Genomic DNA, 17166 nt, shown 5'->3' with positions numbered 1-17166 from the left:
CGGACAGCTGCAGGTATAGAATAGGTAAACAAGGGGGGCATGCTCTAATCACATCGTTAACTAGCCAATCATTGGAATTCGCTGGTCCTTTACTGTATAGCTGGCCACTTTTGGCTCAGTGCCAGGCGCCATCTTGACCGTGCTCAAGGCTGGGGGTCCCGGAAACCCCGACAGCCTACTATTTCCTGAAATAGTTATCATTTAAAAAATCTGTTATTTAAGAAGCAATATGTATATGTCCCTTTATCAACACTGTAAGTAAGAAGTAGTAGCAGGTTAAATTTTAAAGAATTTAAGAACATCAATAATATTTCAAACAGCTTCAGTGAGATACAATGTCTGTGCCTGCAGTAGTAGGGCCTTGGGGACTGCTAACACTACAGTGGTTTATTGCACACTTTTATACCTGAAAGAAGTGCTACATGGGACAAGCCAGAAGAGAATTGCCCATTAAAGTCACAGACCACCTTGAAATTTATCCAGAGACCCCTTGGGGATCCAGGAATTCCAGGTGTAGCATTTGCATATAACTAATGCAAGAACCCCTGAAAAAATGTTCCTGAGCTTTCCCCAAGAGTAATTAGTCAAGGTTCCTATTAATGGGAACATGGAGGGCTATGTTTACAGTTGAACATTGTTTTACTTCAGGATTTATTCCTAAAACCACATCTAACAGAGCATACTTATGCCCAGATACAACAACCACAACAACCAGGAGACATTTCAGCAGAATATTGATTTTGCTTTCAGTTGATTAGAATCCATGTCTTCTTCCTCTTGGTGTTTTGTCTTGTTTTATTTTGTTTTCAATTTTGGAGATGAGGTCCAGGCTAGCCTCCAACTCCTGCACCAGGTAATCCTCTTGCTTCACCCTCTTGACTAGCTGGGAGGACAGGCTCATAACAGCACCCAGCTTACAGTCCATGTCTTTTGTCTCAGGAATCAAGGATAATGACCACAGGAACAGGACAGGAGACCCAGAGGGGAAGACATGTGTTGGGGTTCTTTTTTAGTTTTCGGGGGAGGTTCGTTCCTGAGGAGGCAGTCTCCCCCTCACCCTAAGGAATTTAGTTAAAACAACCACACTACCACCTCACAGCATACTTGGGATCCTAATCCTATAATCAGGTGTTGCCTGTAGGAGAGTCTCAGACAGAGAACTGCTCTACCACAGCACAGAGTTTCTTTAGTTGTATTTTTCTTTAGGCATAAAAGTGCTTTAAAAAATGAGGACCACAGCAGGCACTGTAGCCCACACCTGTAGTCCTGGCTATTTTGGAGGCTGAGGCAGGAGAATCACTTGAGCCCAGGAGTTTGAGGTCAGTCTGGGTAACAGAGTGAGACCTTGCCTCTCAATAAATAATAAAAATAAGGACCCAAGAGTTTTCTTAAAATTCCTTTATATAACAACTGGGTTCATCTTTTCCATTCTGGATGTTGAATTATGCAGACTAAATAAATTCATTAAGATTAATAATAATAGCAAACACTTGCTATCACTGACTGTGTGTTAGGCATTAGTTTGAGCATTTTATAAATACTGACTTACTGAATCATTTGCTCTTCAAATAATCCTACTTGGGGGTTTTATTTTTCTCCCTACTTACAAATAAGGAAACTGAAACACAGTGAGTCTGTAAATTGCAGAGGTGGGATTAGAAACAGGTCATCATCTGATACCAAAGGTAGAGTGGATCACTGTAGGACCAGGGCTTTTTAATCTCTGGAAAATATTGATTCATAACAAATGAAGCAGGCAGTCATCCATCAAACACTGAGTGACCAATTATGACAGATTATAGGCATTTTGACCATTTAGCAGTCTTGATAAAGGAAGAACTTACTCTCTGCTTCCTCTGTCAATCTATGAATTTTTAACTTGGCAAGGAGAGACTTTACTGGAAAGATGACTACAGAGGGAAGAAGAAGCTACTGTAATAGGAGGAAGAGGGCGACTGCAATAGGGAAAAAGCTCTGATTATAAGATCCCCAAGCATCTTCCTCTGCTCATCTTTTTAAAAATAATTAAAGCAATTCTCCCATTTCGCCACTGTTTGGAACTGGTGGTTACTGCCAAAGACTCTAACCAACCCTGCCACTCGGTTATCTCTCATACCCAGGATGGGTTGGGGAAGGGGGTAGATAAGAAACAGAAAGGTACCTTAGACCAATGGTGAATTCTGGAAACTAATTTTAAAAGGTATGTGGGAAAGGAAAATGGTGGGGAAGATCCTAAAACTCACTAAAAAGTACCAAGGGGTGACCTTAAAATAGTCAGAGGTAACTCTTCATGGCAAACAAAGTGCACTAGGACTTGGGCAGTCCCCGCAGTCATTTTCTGTTGAGGTACCACACACATCAGCAGTGTTTCAGACAGAATGGAGCCAACACTTGTGCTCCCCATGTGGCTCATGGGGTAATGCTGGCAGAGGCAATGAGGACCAGGCACAATGAGGTGGTTCCATATTTCCAGCATGGCAAGTAGGCTGGTGGTCAGGACTTACCTGTAGGTATATGGCCCCACCTCTTCTAACCGAGGGGTCTCTCCTCTGAGGATCTCCTCTGGATTGGTGACATTGAAGAAATAGAACTGGGTATACACGGGCAGAGGGGGCTTCTCCCAGGAGTCAAAGATCTCAGTACCATTCCTTAACACCATATTCTAGGAAAGAAAACCAAAAGGAGATTTACAAAACTGTAAGACCATTGGCTTTGAACATGAAATAGGAAGTATATACCCTACTCTGATGTCCTAGCTCAGTTATTTTAATTATTCACAGGCATTCAACTGCAGTCTCTTGAGAACAGTTCCATGCATTGCACCAAGAGGGCCCATATTCCCATTAAGCCATAGATCTTCAATAAATATTTGTTGTAAAGGGAGATTGCTAGAGACATAGCTCATGGGTGGGAACATGGCATTGCCAAAACCTAATGCCCCACTTGGCTTTGTTATTTTCAAAGATTTCACTGACAGTACAGTTGCTGAAGAATTTAGCCTCTTCTGAAAAGTACCATACACTTCCAGCTTGCCCAGGTGAGACAAGAACAAGTAGACAGGCCCACGACAAGTTTGGGTCTTTCAAGTTGATATGAAACCATACTCATCCTGACTCACTTCACCACCAGGGGTTTACATGCATTTTTGTATAAATTCCCAACAAATTCATAAAGTATAAATGCCTATTCCTGTTTCAAAGACAAGGAAACCAAACCTCACTGAGGTTAAGAGACTATGGTAGACTGTTTGTCCATCATCCTTGCTTTTCTTCCTACCCTTGCCAGGTATTTTGGGCTGAATTACATACCCCTATCACCCCCAAGTTCATATGCTGAAGTCCTAACTCCCAGTGCCTCAAAATGTAACTATAAAGGGTACTGAGTCTTTAGAGGGGTAACCAAAGTTACATAAGGTCATAAGGTTGGGCCATAATCCAATATGACTAATCCAAGAAGTTAGGAAATAGATAAATGCAGACAAAAGATCACCTGAAGACACAGGGAAAAGATGGCCATCTACAAGCCAAGGACAGAGGTTTCAGAAGAAATGAATCCTGCTATCAAAGGACAAAAAAATAATTTAAAGATCTTACTTGACTTTCTTTGCTGTAAAACAGAGTAAGAGTTCTGATGTGCTGAGCAGAGGAGATTGGTATTATGTACAAAAAAGGACTGAAAGAAGCAGAAACAAAGAATAATAAAGAAGATTGGTCATTTTTGTTACTTTCCTTGTAAGCAGGGGCAGGGAGATTGACCAATAAAAGTTCACTTTTGACAACAACTTACTTCAGGTTCTAGGAAATTTGGTTCTCTCCCTCTCTTTTTATTTTGCAGAAGATAAGATAACTTAGTTTTGGTTGGTTAACTTTATTATGAATGGCTTCATTTTGATTTTTAATTTGGTCTCTGGGGGCCTGGTGCAGGAGCTTAGTCCAAAACAATGGCCTCTTAGTTTCTGTTGTTCAAGCTACCCCATCTGTGGTATTTATTACGGCAGCCTTAGCAAATGAATAGTCATGGTTCCCTCATGGCAAAAGTATTCTTCCCACCCCACTGATTTCAGGCCAGGCCAACTGATAAGATTTCACCAACTCAATGTGGGTGGGTGGTGGCAAAGCACCAATTTGAAGCTAAGGGCTTAAGATGCATGGCACCTCTCCATCAGATATCTTGGAGATGTCATCTCAGCCAAGAGAAGAGCATGGCACAGGCAGCTGTTGATTCTCAGCCTAGATCCTAAAATGGGAATGTGCAGACCAGACCTGAAGTTGACCAGAAGCCTAGAGGTCAGCCAGTCAAGCTGGAACTGCAGGCCAGCCTATGCTTACTGAGGTGGAACAGATGTTACTTACAAGACAATGATATTCAGGTGTTGTATGTTATTCACAATTGCCTGATAACATAAGCCTGATAAATACAGTGGCCAAAGCTAACATGCAGGCTCCTATTACCCAGTAGCCATAACAGTCTTCAATATGTTGAAAGAGAAAAACTGTAATTTAATAGTAAAAGTTATTGAAGAACACAAGAAAGATAAAAGCGCAGGATAAGATAAATAAACCAAAAAGAACAGTAATTAACTTTAAAGGTTGGGAATTTGGATCACTGTTATTTTCTCCTTGATGAGATTTTGTATTTTCCAACTTTAAAAATAATGAGTAAGGAAATTAATATTGAGAAAATTTTAAAAAGAAAACTGAGAAAGAAAAATGGGATCTACTGATACAATATCAATATTTTTACGCTAGTGATAAAATAAGAATCAAATTGCAAGCAAAACAGCCCCTGATCTTCCTGTCACTCCCTCTGATGATGAAGCTCTGAGTGACAATAACTAGAGACAAGTTTCAGAACAGGTTAGAAAACCACTGGCTAAAAATGTACTGTAACAAGCATGTGACAGAATATCAAGTTTGAGTAGCTCAGGGCTCCAAATTAAAAGAAGCAATGTTGCAAGCAAACTCAATGACACCGCTTTATTATTTAACTGAAAACATACCAAGAATCTCTGCTGAAGAAAAAAAAGGTGACTGTGGAATAAACAAATATAGAAAACTGGAAAGTCATAGCATGGCCAGTTGTCTGGATGACTTGAGTAAATTCACACCCTCAACTTGACCATTTCATAGAGGGGATTACTCTTGGTTTGCATCAGTTTGGAATGTCCAACCTTTGGTTTTCTATCCAAACAGGTCGTTGTTGAAATATTCTTGGTCTTGCTGGGCGTAGTGCTGCACACCTATAATCCCAGTGGTTGCGGAGACTGAGGCAGGAGGCTGGAGAGTTCAAAGCCAGCTTCAGCAAAAGCGGAGTGCTAAAGGTGCTATGTAACTCAGTGAGACCCTGTCTCTAAATAAAAAGCAAAATAGGGCTGCTGGGGATGTGGCTCAGTGGTCGAGAGCCCCTGAGTTCAATCCCAGTACCAAAAAAAAAAAAAATACTCTTTGTCTTTATGAACTGATTTAACCCATTATGTCCTATTGTCCTATCTACAGAATTCCTATAAAAACTTAAATTGGGCAATTTTATAAGTGTCCTAAAATTTTTATAGGTTTTTATAGGTATCTTATAGATAAAATGATGGGATGAGCTGAGATCGGGATGATGAGATGGAAAAAAGCAAACCATGAAATCTCTTGTGTTCTTCCAACTTCCAAGATCCTACTATTAACTCTTTGGCAAGTCTTTCTCATCTGCTCTGCCACACACTGATCACTTCCTGTTCCAGGTGTGGAGATACTTCATCAACCATTTAAGGCAGTTAGGAGCTTTCTGACCTTTTATCTTACCTTCCAAACAGAAGTCTAATCTATGTGAGGAGGAGAGAGGAACAGCCAGTTCAAGCCCAGAGTGCAAGAAAACACCACAACTGGAAGGGTCCTCAGGGCTGATAAGAGGTACCCAGCCTTTATCTACTTACGTCAGATTTGGGTCTGGAACAAAGAGCAGCTTTTCCTCCACTCTCTCATTCCACCTTTGCATACAACATTTTAATAAAATATTTATAACATACTACACATTCTAATTATACAGGTTATATGGTGGAGTCTCTCCATGATCAAGTGCACATACAGCACCTCAGAACAGCCCTGTCACATGATTAATATGTTACTTATAAGAAGGTCTAATGTGTAAATAGTATTACTTATCTTCTAAAGGATTTTGAAGACCCATGCATATTTAAAAAGTTGTTTGATTTCACTAAAACAAGGGTTTCTTCTTCTTTCCCATGAAGTTCCAGAAAAGGGCAAGACAATAATTTTTCCTCTTCCACAAAATGCTTGCGTGCCCCTCAATAGGACACATTCTCCCTTTCTTTGAACCTTCTGACATACAGGAATCACTTAGAGGGAAATGGTTAGCACAGAAAACATTTAAAAATTGAAGTTTCTAGGAATCAACACAAAACATAAATTTAGCAACCTAAGATTGGAAGAAAATTGCAGCTATTTAGTATGTTAATGTATTAAGTTATCTGTTAGGGTCTCAAAACAAAAGGTGCTTATCTACAAAAAGAAAAGGGCTTTTGTTTTATTTTTTTCTCTCTTTAATACTCCCTACAGCACCTAGGACAACCAGGACACCTAGGACAGTGTCCTACCTGGAGAAATATTTGTTCAATCAACTAAATATAATCCTAGAAAACAGACACTAGCTTCCATTGACTTTGCTTGTAATGTTGGAAGAGAAGACAGTCTTGATCAGATTCCTTCAGCCAGACAGAGAAAGCCAAGGGTGGAGGCAGAGAGTGGGGAGAACCCAGGTGTAGCAGAATCTGCCATTAGCCATGTCTCTAGCAACCAACAGGGGCTGTTTTTATTGTTATTACTAATGTTTTCATTTGCTTGTTTAGTTAGGGAGTCAAGTCTACTAAATGTTTATTTCTCTCCTGAAAACAGAGGAAAATGTTAAAGTCAAAGTAGCTTTAACATTTTAAATGTTAAAGTCAAAGTAGCTTTAACATTTTAAATGTTAAAGTCAAAGTACCAGAGAGCTAACCAGGCTGATTCACATTTGAGCATTTTCTTGGGGTGCATAAATTTCAGGTGTTTTTCTTTTCTTTTCTTTTCTTTTTTTAAGTAGACGACAAAATTTATTAAGTTTCACCAGATTTTACACACATGCATGTGTGTATAGGTCTATATAATTTTAGCATAGTTATAGATTTATATACTCAATACCACAATCAAGATACAAAACTATTCCATCAGCACACAGGAACTCTTTGTGCCATCCATGTATAGTCACACATATTCCATACCCCATCTAGTCCCTGGCAACCATTAATCTGTTCATTCTATAATTTTGTAATTTCAATAATGTTATATGAATATTATTGTACAGTATGTGAACTTTTGAGATTCTTTTTTTGTCATTCACCACACACAATACCCCTGAGGTTCATTTAAGTTATTGTTCATTTCATTTCAGAGTAGTAGTCCACAATATGGATAATTTGTTTAACCATTTACCCATTGCAGGACATTGGAGTTGTTTCCAGTTTGGGGCTATTATTAATACAGTTGGTATGAAAATTGTTGTATGACTTTTTGTGCCAACATAGGTTTTCATTTCTCTGGGATAAATGTCCAGGAAGGCAATTGCTGGTTTGTATGATTAAGTATGTTTAACTTCATAAGAAATTTCCAAACTCTTTTCCAGAGTGGCTGTACCATTTCACATTCCTATCATGAATATATGAGGACAGTTTTAATCCTCAACACAATTTTTCTCTTTAACCATTCTAAAAAGTGTGCACATCATACATCATCATGGTTTTAATTTGCATTCACTGATGACTCATGAAGTTTAACATCTTTTCACGTGATTACTTGCCATCCATATATCCTCTTCAATGACATGTTTATTCATATCTTTTGCTCATTTTCTAATTGGACTGTTTTTTACTATTGAGTGTTGAGCACAAAAGTCCATATTGATTAGATACTATATGGTTTACAAATAATTTCTCTCAATTGATAGCTTGTATTTTATTCTTCTTAAAAAATTTCTTACAGAATCAAACTTTTTAATTTTCATGAGGCTTAATATATCAACTTTTTTCTCTTATGGATTGTGCTTTTGAAGTGAAGTACAAGAACTTGTCTCCTGAAGATTTTTCTCCTATGATTTTTTTCTACAAGTTTTGTAGCTTTACATCTTATATTTAAATTCATGATACTTTTTTTTTTTTTTTTTTTTTTTTTCGGTTCTGGGGATTGAACCCAGGACCTTGTGCTTACAACCATGATACATTTTGAGGTAACTTTTATAGAAACTTTTAGTGAGGTTTAGGTTGAGGTTCTTTTTTAAAAAATGTGCATTCAGTTGCTTCAGCTTGATTTCTTCATTGAATTGTCTTTATTAGTTTGTCAAATTAGTTTGGCATATTTATGTGGGTCTATTTCTGGGTTCTCTTCTGTTCCACTGTTCTATGTGTCTATCCCTCTGCTAATACTTTAACATCTTGATTACAGTAGCTTTATAGTAAGTCAAAGTCAGGTCATGTGAGTCCTCCAACTTTTTCTTCATCAAAATTGATTTAATTAATTTTACACTGGATATTTTCATCTGTTCCCATTTTGTCTCCTGCTTTATTCTAGGGAATAAAGTTCTTGCATAAGTTCTTCTTTTTCTTGTTGTAACTCCTGCAAATGCTGTTGGTTTTGCTCCAATCTGTCCTCCAACCACTGTAAAAGAGGCCCGCCGACTGCTGACATCTGACTGCACGGATTCTTGGTAAACATTGAACCATTAGGGATCTTGGTTACTGAGTCCAGATGTGTAAGGCTGTGAATCCCCCTATGTGCATCCTGTTCCTCCTGGCATAGGGTCTTGGGCAGCTGCACGGCTGATTCAAGGCATACTTTCCCAATGGTGAGATGAAGTACAATATGGATTGGAATTTCAATTCTCTCATACTTTGAGCTCTTTGGGGCCTGTATGGATTGGAAGCAAGTGTAGGGTACCCAGCCAGTCTTTGTGTTTTTATCCTCTATGAAACAGGAAAAAATAAGTCCTACAAAATGTTGATCCACCATCTGGCACATGGCTTGTGTGCAAACATCAACATGTGAAGGTCAAACAGTTATATGAGGATGGGAACGATACCAGCCCACAACTCTCATGGGGTGACATGTTAATTCAGCCAACCTCTCCGCCTCTGTTGAGGCTGCCGATGGCTGCTCTGGAGAAATTTCTGCGTGGTCCTTCCTCCTATCAGAACGTCACAAGATGATGACAGAATGAATGTGAACAATTCTGACGGTGTCCACCTTTTCAGCAACTGTGTGCATTTCAGTTCCAGTATATGCAAATTTGGAGCCACTCCTTGTGTTATCATTCAACTCCCCCACGCACAGCCCCATCACCTCCTTCTTTTCTGTGCTCAAAGCGTGGTTGAGACCAACTAGGAAAGTGTCAGACTCGAGATGAGCCGCTTGCACCGCCTGTACCACCTGCACCGCCATCTTGATCCGACCCTGTTCCTGTTCGCCTCGGGCCCACTTTGACCTGACCAACCGGTTGGGAGCTCCAGCAACAGCTACTCCGGCACCCAGCGACTCAGGAAATTTTCTTAAACAAGATTCTGCATACACTGTGATAAGTGTCCAGAAGAATCAGCAAGGAACACAGAATGCTAAATCAACCACCCTGACAGTAACAGGAAAAGAAATGGTGAAGTGCAGCGGTGGGTGGCTGCTCCTGGTGCCTCTGGAGAGCTGAGCACAGAAGCATTAGGCTCACCTTGTTTCTAAGGACAAAGGAAAGACTAGAATGAATCGATTCTCTGTTTCCATTCCTTCTCTCTCCTTTAGTTGTTTATCAGTAACATTTTATAAATCTGATTTTCACTTAAAAAAAAGATAAGGCACAATTATTTTTAGGGTAACTAAAACTTTAAAATCTTTAAATTATCTTTATTTCCCCATCTTAATGTTTTCACTTTATCTTGTCCCCATATAGGCATGCTTTACATCTGCTTTTTACATTTAACACAGATCATTAAGTATGTTGCTTATTTCTATGAGGTCTTTTTAATTTTAATGCTTGCTTTTTGCTCTAACCTATGAACTCTAAATTTTCTGAGTCATTCTTTCCTGTTCTACCTTCTGATTATGGGGGAGGGTATCCCCCCACCACACACACACAGAGCAGGACCAAGCGTGATAGACAAAAGCTTTACCACTGAGCTGCACTCCAGTCCCTATTTCTAATCTCAGGTTAATACTTTGTTGTTTCAACCTAAACTGGGCTGGAAGAGAGGACCATGATTCATTAATTCATTAATTCCTGCCCCTCTCTTTTACTGTTTCACATTTGCTGAATTGCCTATATTTCAGCAGACTCACATGATTAGCTTTTGTTTATTTTCTTCTTCTTCAGACTATGCCCTGAAATCCTCTCAACCCCAACCTGTAGGTGGTAACAACCAAGACCACAACCATTTACTAAGCACTACAATTACGTCCAGAGATACACACACAGCTCATCTCAGTTAATCCTTATCTCCTAGTCCATCCCTCCTCCCATTATTATACTGGTCTAATCTTCTACAACTCCTTCCTGTGTCATCTCAACATAGGCAGGTGGCATATGGTCAGGAGTGTCAAATGAAAACCAAATCTGACTTCGAGAAGAGACCATTTGAAAGGATTATTGCAAAGGGAAATGGAACGATTCGTAGTTGGGAGACAGTTCTGACAATGATATCTCCAGGAATCTCAAAGTTAGGCAAGGGTTTTCCCGTTTACAGGAAGAAGTTAACAGGGTCAGAAGATCAGGGTGTGGGGAAAATTAGGGTGGACGCTGCTGCAAGTGGTGGAATCAGACAGTGATCAGCGCGGTTCACAGATCATGGGGAATTAATTTTACAGGGAGACAGGACTTTAGATCTCCTTTCTTTGTTAAGGATAACCAACTCAGAATTATGACCTCAGGTGAACCAGCAAGTGTGAGTGAACTGCTCAGGTTTATCTTTTGGTTTCCATCCAGCTCCTAGGCAACCAAAAGTCCAAAGAAAAACATTGGGAAGTTTCCAGAAAGGAAGGAAAGAAGGTAAAACCATTTCCAGAGAAGGGGGTACGCTATGCTGTTCAGGCATCTATAAACAGTCTGGCTTGAACTCTTCCCTCCAACTTTTAGGATAGAAATAAACATTTGGTAGACTCGACTCCTTAACCAAACAAGTCAGATTAAAACACTATTCACAATAAGAAAACAGTCCTTGACGGCGGGTCAGAGTCACAGCCGGCTGCAGATTCTGTTCCCGTGGCTCTCCCCGGCGGCCGCCTCTCGTGGTAGTTCTCTGCCCTGGGAGCTTCCTGCGTGAGTCGGCGACATCCAACGAACTCTCCCACCTCCTTTTATTCCATTCCAATCTCCCCCTCAACAGTGGTGATTCTTCTGCACTTAGGTCTCTTTTTCTCCACCTCGCGGCTGGATGGTCGTCGTGGAACCTTCTCTAAACCCGGGGTAGACCCAGGGCTCCAGGTTTGGGAGCTCGTGCGCGCACGGCGCACGCGCGCACCCCCCCTCCGCCCTTCCCCCCAAGTACGCGGGGAGAGGGGAATGAGAGCAGGGAGGGAAGTTGTAAATACAGCTGCCAGCGTTCCTAAAACAGTTGCATCTTTATTTTTATCTTCTCCTGACTTTCGGCTCAGAATAGAGTCACCATCAGTACCACTTGCCAGTTGCTAGAGTTAGGGGCTGTCCTAGGGGCTTTATGTACATTTTCTATGAGCTTTAATTCGGGTCCCGCAAAATAAGAATTCTTATTTTTTTCGATTTGTATAATTCTGTATACTTTTCCTTTGCCGTGACAACTCAGAGTCACAGGAAAAAGAGAGAAGAAAAATATTTCCCCTGTGGTTCATGCTATCACTATAAACATGTAGGTTTATTTTTCTCTGGCCTTTTATAAATAAATCTTGTATATATAAAGAAATTATATATTTTATATATAAATAAATATGTATAAATATATACTATACATAAATATATTTTTATATATAAATAAATCTTTTATATATAAATTAAGTCAAATTTGATAAAGTCCAGGTGTGCAGTGTTGCAAAGCCTGTGCTTGGCCACCCCACAGCACCCCTGTTGAGCGTCATCAGATTTAGCAAATAAAAACACACATTGTCCAGTTTAAATTGAATTTCATATAAACAACAAATAATTGTTTAGAATAAGTATATCCCAAATACTACATGGGTTATGTAAAAAAATGCTTTAATCCCTCCAAGATGCATACTAAAGGATTTAGGGGCAGAGTGTTATGATGCCTGTATCTTATATTTAAAAACTTCCCCAAAAAAGTGCATATGAGACAAAATAAATATGGCAGAATATTAACTTATAATTCAAAGTGAACAGAAATAATGCAGGAGACATACTCTCACTAAAACATTTGTTATTAATTGGAATTCAAATTTAACTGTGTGTCTTGAAGTTTATCTTGCAACCCTACCCCGGAGGGACCACAACTACAGAAAAACCATAAGTTGATCTCCTACTTCCTGGAGAGTCACCCTGATGTTTCAGAGAAAGGAAACTAGGGCAGCTGTGTGAGGCTGTGGGCAGTTCCCCACCCATGAAGAACTAAGAAAGTATGAACTGAATCCTAGAGCTTCCTGGTGGCTGCCCAGTCCCCTCTTAAGTTATGTATTCAAAGAAAACCTATCTACCTCATGCCACAAGCAAAAGTCCAGAAGAGGGCCCTGTTTTGATTTAAACTTCCAATTTCTGGCCCAGATTCTCAACATGCACTCCTGGAGCTTGCTCTGCAAAGGAAAGACTGGGACACTAACAAATAATAACCTTAAGCTTAGGCCTGGAGAATGTCTGGCACAGGAAGCCATTCATTCTGTCAGATACAAGGAGCCAGTATCCCCAGTCACAGCCCCGTGCCAGCCTAAACTTAACACCATGGCTTGGGAACAACTGATCCCCTTTCTCTACGGATTCTGCTGCAGTGACAGCCACGGGACGAACCTTGTAATCAGCTGAGTTTTCTTCATTACACCAATTTTAAAAATTAGCATAAGATTTTAAATCAATTTTACCATGTGACTTTGGATGGCACTAATTGTAATCAAGCAGACATAACATGATGAATTTTTCCAAGCACAATACTGTGACTACCAATAAAAGCAATATTAGTATGATTACCAATTCATGTGATGAATTTGCAGTGTCAATAGCCAAACTTATAATCTGTTCTGAAAATTTACTTTTCTGTTAATCAGTCAGTATGTATATAGTGAGGGTTTTCTATGTCTGACAGGCATAAACCTGTTTAGGTAAAGACACAAAAGTCCCACTGACTTATAAGCAAGAAAATATAGTATTTTCATCAGATAAAAATACCTAGGTACCATGATAAATTATCAATCAATGGGAGTTTGTATACTCATATTATATTTAGAAAAGACAGTTAAAGGCACAAATAATATTACTGCAAACGCAAATGAAAGAAGTCAAGCGCTGCTTTCAATCTCTACTCACAAGTGGGGCTTCTGATGGTTGTTACCTTAAATCAATGTTACTCTGTCCTCCTCTCCCTACCCATTCCATCTTGCTGATTGTAGAAAATTTGGACAACAAGTAAAAGGAAGAAAATTTAATTGTCCTGTGATACATGCTAACTATTATTAATATGGGGATTTGTTTCTCTCTGGTACTTTTATCTAAGTACATATGTGTATTTTGGTTAAAATGGAAATTGTAAGATATGTATTATTCCATATCAATATTTACTCACCTTTCATAAATGATTATCTTTATTATTAGTTTTTGAAAATATTATTTTAATATCTGTATGTTTCCACTGCAGTGATAAATCAGTTTAGTGGTTTTCTTATTATTGGACAGTGTTTTTTTCATACTACAGCGAATGTTCTTGAATATCTTTGTCCAAGTTATTGATTAATCTCTTAGAATTAATGAGTCAAAATTGTCAAAATAGATGAGCCTTTAAATACTGCCCAGTTATTTTTAGAAAACAGTGTATGAGCAAATACCTCAGCATCTCCACATCAATACTGATTTTAAAAAATGTTTAGAAATTTTTGCTTATTTTGTAGTGGCAAAATAGCATCTTGGATTACTAGAAAAGTATATTTTTGATCATGTATGAAGCCAGATTGTTTTAAAATAAAAGTAAAATTTCCACCAGCATAATCTTAAACTTGAGTGGATAGAAAGCAGATCAGAGGCAGGACTGATGATAACCTCCATGAGTGGATGACAGTGGGCAGGGAGTCACTGACCAGGCTGAGGCCTGAGGTGTAGGAGATAGATCAGATACAGGCTGGATGAGCTTCCACTGCTGACCTCTGACATGACTTAATACAGTCATAAGGCACATCACCTCCAAGTCGGCCTGACGATGACCTTTCAGGAAGTTAATGCCACAAGAGTTGTTGAACAAGTTGTCCTGGTATAAGCCACTTGCAAATGATAAAAATAAGCACTCAGGGAATTGCATTAGACTTTTGATGGGACTCAGCAATACTTTTAAGGAAACTTTCATGACTCAAGAGCACTGCTACTCCTTCTTTAAGGGCAACAGAATGACTTAATAATTAAACACAATTTATACATCCATGTTGCCATTTACACAGTCTAAATTCACCCAGAGGTGATGCAGATCAACACTGAGAACCTGAATAGTGTATAAATGGATCTTATTGGATTCCAGATGAATAAAACTTGCCAAAAATAAAAACATCTATTGTCTTGCTTTGTGTTTAAAAATTTCTCCCTGAATTAACCAAACCCAAAACAGACTCTTGTAGTTATTTAAGAAATGTCCACTAAACATTTACTCTCTGTTGTCCTAAAAGAAATAAGATGCCATTAACATTCTATCCTTATTTTAACCTAGGTACAAGTATATTGGCATTCGTTATTTTTGTATCATTGTTGTTTAACTCATTTGGCTTTATTTGTAACTGTCATGATTTTGGCTAATGAGATTTGATAGTTCAGATTCAAAGGCTAGTTCATGAATGAGCTGCTACTCTGTCTATAAAGTCCATTCAGGACTATATGGAGGAATTGCTATCCCCCAAATCCTCCTGCCATGAAATACCCACTAGGGTATGATTTTAGAGATTTCAGGTGATAACAAATGTGCCGCTAAGGTTAGGAACTGCCAGTCTAAAGGGAAAAAAAGCAGCTACCAGAAGGGAACTTAAACATTAAGAGAGTGAGCGAGAAAAAGAATTTTAAGATGTGAATAAAGAAGAAATGTGGCCATGGGAACAATCCCCAGGTTCTGCATGTAACTTATGCAGCCAGTCTCTTTTTACAACCTGTTTGTTTATGATTATATCTCTTAAAGTTGAACTATGGGATGTGTTCCTTACCTACTTATTGATACCTATGTCCCCCACTTCCTTCCACTACTGATTATCAGAAGTTAAGTATAAAATGAAGATATCCCTTAAAATGGACTTGCAGGCACGGGGGGGGGGGGGGGGGGATTGAAAAAGACACAAAATTTCATTTAGAAGGAATAAGTTCAAGAGATCTATTATAAATTATGGTGACTATAGCTAAATAGCAATGTATTGTTGTGTAACTGTTTTTCAAAATTGTTGAGAGTAGCTTTTAAGTTCTTACCACAGAAAATGATAAGAATATGAAATAACATGTTAAATAACTGGATTTAGTCATTCTACAATGTAAACGTGTATCAAAACATCATGTTGTATACCATAAATATATATGTTTTTTTTATTTGTCAATTAAAAGTGAATAAATTTTTTAAAGTGGGACTTGTGATGAGTGATGACATTGCTATAACAAGGGCAATGTGCCTCATTCTTTCTGGAAAGGGTCTGAAAATCAGCACTGAAGACGTAGGTCAGATGGATGGATTGAAGAATTTACTTCTATGAAGAAACATGCCCTGTCCCATTTTTGTTAAACAAGGGACCCTCTCAAGCTATCTTTCCACTTCCTTCTTTTGGTAAACAAGATCAGATACAGAGAGATATTTTCTACTAGAAGAAAGACAACAGAGCAAGCACGATGAGAAGGGCATTGGGATCCAATGGGGGTGTGAATGACAGTACGTGCTGTGATAGGAATGTCTATGTCCCTCCTAAATGTCCATGTGGAAATCCTCACCCCCAAGGTACTGGTGTTAGAAAGTAGGACTTTTGGGAAGTAATTGGGTCTATAAGAGCAGAGCCTTTATGAATGGGATTCAGTGCCCTTATAAAAGAGACTCCAGAGAGCTCATTTGCCCCTTTCACTTGGTGAAGTTTTGAGAAGACTTCCATCAATGAGGAAGTGGGCTATCACCAGATGTCAAATCTATCAGTGCCTTGACTTGGACTTCCTAGCATCCAGAACCATAAGAAATACATTCCTATCATTTATAAGCCACTCAGTTTTTGGCTTTTTGCAAAAGCAACTCAAACGGTTTAAGACAGCACAGAACAAGGAACGCAGGTCCCCAATAAAGGCTGGTCCTATTGCCATGCAGGACTTGGTGGGGCCAGTACTGCTGAGAATTCATCCACAGGTTCCAAGAGAAGTTAGAAATACAGATCACTGGGTGAAATTTCCTTTCCTGCACCCCCAATCTCCTGGGGATTAAACCTCTAGGGCCTCACATGTGCCAGACAAGCACTCCACCTCTGGATATATCCCCAGTCTTTTAACAAGTCTGAATTTTTTTTTACATCCCCAGCCTTCTAAATTTTTATTTTGAGATAGCCTTGCTAAGTTGTTGAGGCTGGCTTTGAATTTGTGATTCTCCTGTCTCAGCCTCCCGTGTAGCTGGGATTACATGCATGTGCCACCAGACCCAACAAAGTTTCCCAATTTTAAAAGTATAAACCATTCAAGAGGCAAATATGTGAACAATGTCCTACAGAATGGGACAAAATGTAAAGCTAAACAACAACATGCAACAAAATCATTCCCAAAGACATAAATTCCATCCATCCATCCACCCTTCTATTCAGCCAATAATTTTTATTGACCTTTTTTTTTTTCCCCAGTGCTGGGTCTCAAGTATGCTAGGCATGTGCTCTATCACCGAGCTACACACCCGACCCCTGACCATCTATTTTGTATAAGGTATTTCATTTGACAATATGAGAAGATGATATAGAATTAAATAAGATAGGATCTCTACCTTCA

General features: G+C 39.1%; 1 protein-coding gene and 1 pseudogene across 1 annotated transcript in view; both read right to left on the bottom strand.

Moving 5' to 3' along the window:
* The window catches only part of Scarb2 (scavenger receptor class B member 2), a 61204-nt gene that overhangs the window by 35959 nt on the left and 8079 nt on the right, over nt 1-17166 (bottom strand). The window contains exon 2 of the mRNA XM_047566153.1: nt 2505-2662. Within this exon, the coding sequence (XP_047422109.1) occupies nt 2505-2662 (158 nt within the window). The remainder of the gene's footprint in view (nt 1-2504; nt 2663-17166) is intronic.
* On the bottom strand, nt 8209-9812 carry LOC124994367 (lys-63-specific deubiquitinase BRCC36-like; annotated as a pseudogene).

This window comes from Sciurus carolinensis, chromosome 10, assembly GCF_902686445.1.
Source record: "Sciurus carolinensis chromosome 10, mSciCar1.2, whole genome shotgun sequence".
NCBI lineage: Eukaryota > Metazoa > Chordata > Mammalia > Rodentia > Sciuridae > Sciurus > Sciurus carolinensis.
This window is presented reverse-complemented; position numbering and strand designations above follow the sequence as displayed.